Here is an 8,729-nt window from a genome sequence, read left to right as displayed (position 1 = left end):
TCAATTAAAAAAATCATGATCTAGACATACACATACTTATATATTAATATGAATGTCTTTTACTGTAATACAACAGTATATAATGAAGATAAACACGTCCAAATAGTGTTTTATATTAATCTCTATATATACAAATATATAGCGTATATATACATAATAAATTATATATGTATAAATATTACAGAAAAATATACATAATATAGCGTATATATACATACTAAATTATATACGTATAAATATACAGAAAAATTAATACATACATACGTACATACATGCATTAGTGTTCTCTTCTAACAAGGTAGGAGTGATTAAAGAAACCAATTTCTTCGCCAAAATCTTCTGTGCTTTAAATTGAAAATAACTATCGTCCCCTGGTATTAAGTTTTCTCATTTGGTTTCAGGAATGCAGAAAAAATCCCCCAATATGGCGGTTCTCTATCAAGCAAGGACCACGGAAGAATAAAGAAAACAAGACAAAAAATAACGTCTAATGTCTCTAGTCATGCGGCAATTTCTCGAAAGTATTCCAAGATGCACGAAAACCCATTCTGTATGGCGGTACTTAACTCGGATGCGAATGTGGGTTGCGTTAGTACTAGCAATTATCATGTCCTACTGCTTAGTGCTGAAAGTGAACCCGTCTTATGTATCGACGGAGAAAAGTCTTCCCTTGAGAAATGTTGTAGTCGGAAAGATGTCCACCGTAGAAACCCAACAATCTATTGCTTTGGAAATCTGTCCTCCAACGCCTCCTAATCTGAGTGAGTATGACGTTATAGCGGTTTTTATCTAGTGTTAATCTCCCGTAAGGTGGTTGGAACGTCAGTGCACCTCACGCCTGGTGTACTTTTGCCTCCGTTCATATTCTCTTTCTTCCATCTTACTGTCCAACCTCTCCTAACAATTGTTTCATAGTGCAACTGCGAGGTTTTCCTCCCGTTAAGGCCTGTCCACACTAGAAAACATTGTTTGCAAACAATTTTTACCGTATAGCCTATTTGTTTCTCATCCAGAATGGAGAGCATTTAGTGTTTCTGTGTGTATATGTATATACACATTTATATGTTTATATATACATATGTATACATGCATATATGTATAAATACACTTGTACATTGTATGCATATGTTTATTTATATAATTTATATATGTATGCATGTGTGTGTATATACAGGGTGTAACACGAGGTTACGCAAATATTGTGGGAAATGAAAGAAAAAAGTTAATCTGAGCAGAAAGTCTTTTGAGAACATATTTAGGCTTCGTTGTTGAGGGAAAGTTTTGAAATAACCGTTATATCTATCTATCGTGGCTTTCATGCGATAGACTATTGAGGGTGATAAAGAGAGGTCGGTGCATCCTGGGATGTTTGGGGGTCGAGGGGAAGATGGAGCGAATAGGCCGATGTGAATAAATTACATCCCAATCAATTGTATTATTTAGATTTTGAAGAAAAAATGCATGCATTATTGAATCCCTATTCCTCCCTATAAATGGTATTTATCGGATCCCTCCTCGAGGTCATTAAAATAGCCAAGTACTAGTGTGGATGGGCACCTTTCAAACTTTTATGGTCACAATTTCCTTTTCAACGTTAAATGACCTCATAGGTCCCAGTGCTTGGTCTTTGGCCAAAATGGTGGACTCTTTTTATACGTTTAGAGCAAATATGTCACAAAACCTGAGCTGAGCTGTTCCATAGAAACCATTGCTATCACCTTATACAATTAAATTCCTTCTTAATTTTGTTTTCGAATTTTAGATATTTGAATTGAACCCCTAACAGTTTTATGATAAAGTGGGGTTTGGATCCGGTTAAAATAACATATTTATTGCTCCCAGTCATATCTTGCTGTAACATACACAGCCGCATATGTGTAGCTACACACATGAACGCACGCGTAAGGGGTTTTGGTACTGAAGAACGTATAACATTCTTACAGTGTGGTCCGAAAGTCTTCTTACTATTGTTGGTACCAAAAAGTACCAGCAATAGAGGTACAAGTATTGCAATAATACAAAATACATATCCTGAATTCAGTTTATTCTTATTACCCCTAAATACCATTTTAATTTTCATGTTGTGCCACGAAAATGATGGTGTTCATACAGGCCGTCTCGATGTATAACAGTATCAATGAGAGCAAATAAACTGAATCCAGTACATCTTCTCTATTACGATATTACTTGTTCTTTTATTGTTCCAGTGTTCTTATTCCGTTCTATTGTTCTTACAGTGAATAAACTGAATCCAGGATAAGTATTTTGTATTATTGCAATACTTGTACCTCTATTGTTGGTACTTTTTTTGTAGGGGTAACAAGACTTTCTGACCACCCTAATTGGGAGTGAACGGGAAAAGTCTACGGAAGTCACTCGCTCAACTTTACCTGGATCTACACAATAGTTCTATTTAATTTTCGTCAAAATAAGTCTGTTAAAATTTTTACGTGAAACCTAAGCTTACCTGTACCACCTTACGTATTTCAGGTTTTTATATGAAATCGTTATCTTGTTATAATTTTATACTATAGATTTCAGTTCTAGTGTATATAAAATAAACTCCAGAATCTCAAACTTCATAGAAAATTTCAAAAATAGTTTTCAAAGATTCGATGACCAAAGAAAACCTGATTTACTCCTGATGATCGTCTTTCAGAGGGACGATTGAAAATCGAAGAGAACGTGACCCTAAAGGAGGCTGAGGCGAGAGTGAGGGGCGTGGAGAGAGGAGGATTCTGGGCGCCGTCCACTGTCGCTCCCGCTGGAGGGTAGCAGTCATCGTGCCATACAGAGATAGGTTCTCTCAGGTAAAGCGCTATAGTTCTCAGCCTTTATTGGCCTAAGCATCCTTGCACCATATGTCGGGTAAAGCTTTAGTGTGGCGGTTCTCAACCCTAATTGGCGGCTCATAGTGGGGAATTTTCCCCTGGTTGAGAACCACTGCTCTAGTGTGATTTATTATGATGATGTTGATCGGTTTGTAGAAAATGCCGTAGACCGGTGCTCATTCAATATCTCCTTTGACGCTTTTTCTTGACCATGCATAATAGAAACAGGGAGCCATGAGGCCATTCAAAGGTATCTTTCCTAGTTAGTGTTTAGTACAAGCCCGTTGGGGATTACTGTAAAAACATGAACAAAAGTCTGTAAATATGATAGATTATGACCCCAAAGAAATAATAGTCTTAGATGACGATCCGCGAAAATCCTTGGGTGTCACTATCTAGGAAAGATCCATTCAAAGTTCTTCAACAGAAAAAGCTGTGATTCGTAATGAAGAGGTCGAGCCCTAAATTGGCGCCAATTCTTTTCTTTTCCACCGTTATCACTACACTAAGCCGGCCTCACACTAGGCATTTTTTTCTCGAGCAACGAGCCGTTGCTGCCGAGAATGAAAAAACCAGGAGCTTTTAGCTCGAGATTTTACTTTCCGACAGAACGGGAAGCAGCCAGCACGAGCCGCGAGTCACTGCGTAGTGTAAACAAAAAGAGGTTGGTTGCCTGATATGCCTTTCCGTACAACATCAAGCATGTTTTATTATTTGGCAAAGGGGTTATTACGACCGCATGCCCTTGCTGTCATCAACCACAGTTGTTGGTGGTGGGCCTCGCCTTTAACTAAAAAGTCCGCCTGCAAGGCAGCAGTTTCAACAGTTATTGGCGGTGGGCCTAGCTTTTTGCTAAAAGAGTAAGACTGCAGGCAGCAGTTTCCACAGTTATTGGCGATGGGCCTAGCCTTTTGCTAAAAGAGTAAGACTGCAAGGCAGCAGTTTCCACAGTTATTGGTGGTGGGGCTAGCCTTGTACTAAAAAAGTAAGACTGTAAGGCAGCAGCTGTCCTTTTAGTCGTCTTTTACGACACGCATGACCTACGGTGGTAGTTTTCTTACTCCTCTTCCAATGAGTGCTAAATCCTTTCGAGTTACTTCAGTTTAACTTTCAAGATGCAGTGTCACACATTAAAAGTCGGATAAAAAGTAGCAGAAAGGTTACAACTGTTTCATGAATACAAATGGCCAAGGAATGACTCAACAAATGGTTCATAAGCTTTTAAGTAGAGTATGAGACACTCGTCTCGACCCTAAACTAAATTAAATTTTACCTGAACGTCCGATATTAGAATGAGTGCACTTTCTGCAAGGTAGTTTTTTTTTTAATGAAACCTATAGAGATTTAGATTTATTAATCAAATTATATTGAAAAATTAAACTCCACATTAATATTGAAAGTTTTAAAAACTGAGGCATATTTTTAAGTCAGGACTTTATAATTAATCTTTCGAATTATAACTTAGATCCTTTGTCCTTATTATAAGTTGATAACGGGTTAAGTTTTTCGTTGACTAATGCTATCCCTCATTATTTTGACACCTTCCCGTAGGGGATAGTGCCGTCGGTGCGCCTCGTGCGGTGCAGTGTAGGCATTACTTCAGGTTCTTTGCAGCGTGCCTTCGGCCCGTGGCTGCAACCTCTTTCGTTCGTTTTACTGTACCTCCTTTCATAATATCTTTCTTCCATCTCACTTTCCACCCTCACCTAACAATAGCTTCATAGTGCAGTTGCGAGGTTTTCCACCTACGCCTTTCAAACCTTTTACTATCAATTTCCGTTCCAGCGTTGAATGATCTCATTGGCCCCAGTGCTTGGCCTTTGGCCTAACACTTATATTATGTTCAAATGTGTTGACACCTTAGAAAATCATTGTAAACTGGAAAAATGTTTTATCATGATTGTTGATACTTTAAAAGGTTTCATATACGAAGTGAACTATTGTATTTTCCAGTTCATTCCAGATTGGAGCTTTCATGAACCACATGCATAGCTTCCTCCAAAGACAAGAGCTCAATTACACAATCTACATCATAGAGCAAGAAGGTGAGTTGGAGCTTACGGCTCATTGTTTAAGGTGCTGCATTCTAATGCAAACGTGGACGAATTATCGAGTTACCTGTATAATTTTCTTCAGTTTTGAAATTGCTTATGAAGATTCTCCCTCAAAGAATAATATTGTATAAATATATATATGCATGTATATATATATATATATATATATATATATATATAATATATATATATATATATATATATATATATATATATATATATATATATATATATACATACACACACACACACACACACACACATATATATATATATATATATATATATATATATATATATATATATATATCAAACCGTTACAATATCTACATACTTCTAAAATTAGCTCCATTTATTATATGTCAGTTGCCTTCATCTGCCGAAACAAAGGCCAATTTTTTACATTTAAATCCATTATACTTCAGAAGATACTGACCTTAAATAGATGCAGTTGGAAAACTTTTAAAATTATCAGTTAATACACGAAGCAAGAGTAACATTTACCCAGCCTTCGACCTCCTAATTAGGAACCCTTGCTTTATCTGTCGAAGAACGTGATGGTTAAAAGTTAAGTATACCTTAGTTTTACCAGACCACTGAGCTGATTAACAGCTCTCCTAGGGCTGGGCCGAAGGATTAGATATTTTTACGTGGATAGGTTACCTAGCAACCGGACCTACAGCTTATTGTGGGATCCAAACCACATTGTATCGAGACATGAATTTCTAATCACCAGAAATAAATTCCTCTGATTCCACGTTGGCAGAGATGAGATTCGAAATCGGAAATCGGCAAGCGAGGATGTAACCAACTCTTCCATGGAGGTACTACGGAGAGATGGTGTATTTGCTATAATATAGAAAGGGGTCAAAGAGATATTGAGTGGGAGATGGTCTAGGGCAGTGTTTCCCAACCTGGGGTACTAGTAGCCCCTTGGGCTGCTGGGATGCAATAAATACATGACGATACAATTAACTTTCTTTTATCCTAGTGATGATATATTAACTAGGGTCAGAAAAGGTTGGGAAACACTGGTCTAGGGCATTCTATACAGACTGATTGGTGCTTTTTAAAGGAACCATTCCTGCACTGCCACTCTCGTACTCTTTCGAGAAGTGAGTCTCGAATTCAATCAGTTTAAAACGAGAACAAAGACGAGCATTGCAGTTGCCACGACTGATCAATACATCTCCATGGATATCAGACAATACTTTGACCTTCACCCTGACCCAGGAAGTTCCGCGTTGGACCAGTGGTTTTCGCGCTCTGCTACCAATCCGGTGGTCTGAAGTTCGATTCTCGGCCAACACGGAATCTGAGGAATTTATTTCTGGTGATAGAAATTCATTTCTCGATTTAATGTCGTTCGGATCCCACAATAAGCTGGGCAACCAAAATTGGTTCCTAGCCACGTAAAAATATCTGATCCTTCGGGCTAGCAGCCCTAGGAGAGCTGTTAATCAGCTCAGTGGTCTGGTCAAAACTAAGATATACTAAACTATACAGACTGATTGATGCTTTTTTAAAGAAACTATTCCTGTGCTGCCACTCTCGTCATCTTCTTCCAAGAGCAGTTCAAGAAGTGAGGCTCGAATAAATACATCTCCATTTATATCAGACAATACTCTGACCTTCACTCTTAACTCAGGAGACGACCTGTTCAATCGGGCGCGCCTTCTCAACGTGGGTTTCCTGGAGGCGCAGAAGGAGGGGCCGTGGGACTGCTTCGTCTTCCACGACATCGACATGCTGCCGGAGGACGATCGTCACCTGTATCACTGCTCGCAGCAACCGAGGCATCTGGCCGTCGCCACTTCCAACCACAAGTACAGGTGGGAGGATAGACTCATATTTGAACGGGAATGAATTCATCAACATTTGCCTAAGACATTATACTTTTATCTTTTTCTTTCTTTTGTAGATTTCTTCCTTTACTGCTGGGTAATTGAAGCCGCTGTTCTATTTTTACCAAATCAGGAGTGAATTCCTTAAAATTTGCCGAAGAAATTTTCATTTTTTATTTCTAAAGATTTATTTGACAATTGCAGCCACTTTATTATTTACTGGTTAAATGTTTGACGAATTTTTCTTAGTGAGCATCCATCCCGGCCTTGGGCAGTGCCGTCATATTCTCCTCCATCTTACTTTACACCCTCTCCTAACAATTGTTTCAAAGTGTAACAACGAAGTTTTCCTCCTGTTGCGCCTTTAAAACCTTCCTTACTCTATTTCACTTTCAGCTCTGAATGACCTCATCAGTCCCCGCGCTTGTCCTTCGGCCTAAACCTTACATTCCAATCCACTCAGAGAACATCTGCGTAACTACGATGACGGTGTTGATTGACGCTGTGTACAAGAAGATAAGACCTAGCGACGACATCATAAAGGAATAAACGTGCTCCTTCTCCTCACAGGTTGGTGTACTACAAGTACTTCGGCGGGGCGTGTCTCATGGCGAGGGAACACGTCGAACTAGTTAATGGCTGGAGTAACATCTACTGGGGTTGGGGGGGAGAAGACGACGACATGTGGAGGCGAATTGACTTCTCTGATATGAGAATCTGGAGGTACCACCACACTGTGGCCAGGTATAAGACCATCACCCATCCTCCGCAGGTGCTCAATGAAAACAGGTAAGCAGAGAGAAAATGACAGAGTTAACTGTTCAGATACCAGTAAGAATTTAGACACGACTTTAAATCAATACGTTATCATGTGCTTCTTATAAACAGTAATGGGAGTAAGGCAACATGATAGATTAACAGTAATGCAAATAAGAAAACATGATTGATTTACAGTAATACAATTAAGAAAACACGTTTGATCAACCACCACGATGGTTGGCCGTTAGTAAAGCCCAGCCACCTGGGGCACACAAAAACCCCAATTTTGGCCCTTTATAACTTTGGAAATATTCAACCGATCGGGATGAAACTTTGGCTTTAGTTAACATATCATAGCCATAGCTTACTTTAGCCTGCTTTTGACATTTCTGAAAACAGAACTTCATGCATGACTTCCTTCCTGCATTTCAGGTACAAAACTCTGAAACGAAACACTGGTCGGTATTCATACGACGGTCTGAATAGCTTGAAGTACGAAGTTAGATCTGTCAAGAGACGGCCCCTGTACACTCACATCTTAGCTTATGTTGGATCGAGCGAGGAAAAGACGATTTCGTAAAACGAAGCAGAGCCAGTGTGGACAGTTCGATGCAATCAACCTTCGGCCATGAAGAGGTCTTCGAAAATTATAACAACTTTAAGTTTCGTGTATAACTCTATACCTTCAGAGTTATGTACAGGGCTTATCTAACAACACATTGAGGTGATATATTTCAGAATATCTCTAGTCTACTTTGTTTTGTTATCGCAATATATGAACTTTTGCTTATTTTATCTGAAAACCGCTTTTGTTGTTGTTAGTAACCTTCAATATAAACGTTAACATATGATTTTTTCATGTTCTAATTTGTTTCATATATCAATTTGTTTGTCGACTTCGTGATCTCTCATATTAGGATTTCCACAAATAAGTTCAGATGTTGAGCTGATATCTTAACATTGGCATCTTTTGTAAGAAAATACTACTTCAGTAGAAAAACGTACTGCAACTGCCTTTACAAGCAAAGTGAAAAGAAAACATGTCCCATCTATAGGTCTAAGTGTGAGGTTCGAGATGTTAACCACAATTTAGTGCCAAACATTCAAGAAGTATAGAGAAATTTGTGTGGCTTGTGATGCGTTCTCATTTCATTGACCACAGTATAAACTGTTCTTCCTTCTAAATCTGAGGCCGAATATGAATAAAAACCGCGTACATAAGACCCCTTTAGCAGATTGCC

At 38.6% G+C, this 8,729-nt stretch overlaps 1 protein-coding gene across 1 annotated transcript; it reads left to right on the top strand.

Moving 5' to 3' along the window:
* Positions 1-694: 694 nt before the first annotated feature.
* On the top strand, positions 695-8,294 carry LOC135208357 (beta-1,4-galactosyltransferase 4-like). The gene is given in 7 exon segments (XM_064240458.1): positions 695-761; positions 2,660-2,746; positions 2,749-2,810; positions 4,795-4,876; positions 6,534-6,717; positions 7,300-7,518; positions 7,921-8,294. Coding segments are annotated over 7 exon segments (849 nt in total). The 3' UTR covers positions 8,069-8,294.
* The last annotated feature ends 435 nt before the right edge of the window (positions 8,295-8,729 follow it).

The sequence above is a fragment of the Macrobrachium nipponense genome, chromosome 35 (assembly GCF_015104395.2).
Source record: "Macrobrachium nipponense isolate FS-2020 chromosome 35, ASM1510439v2, whole genome shotgun sequence".
NCBI lineage: Eukaryota > Metazoa > Arthropoda > Malacostraca > Decapoda > Palaemonidae > Macrobrachium > Macrobrachium nipponense.
The sequence above is the reverse complement of the archived record's forward strand: the minus strand, read 5'-3'. Positions and strand labels throughout refer to the sequence as shown.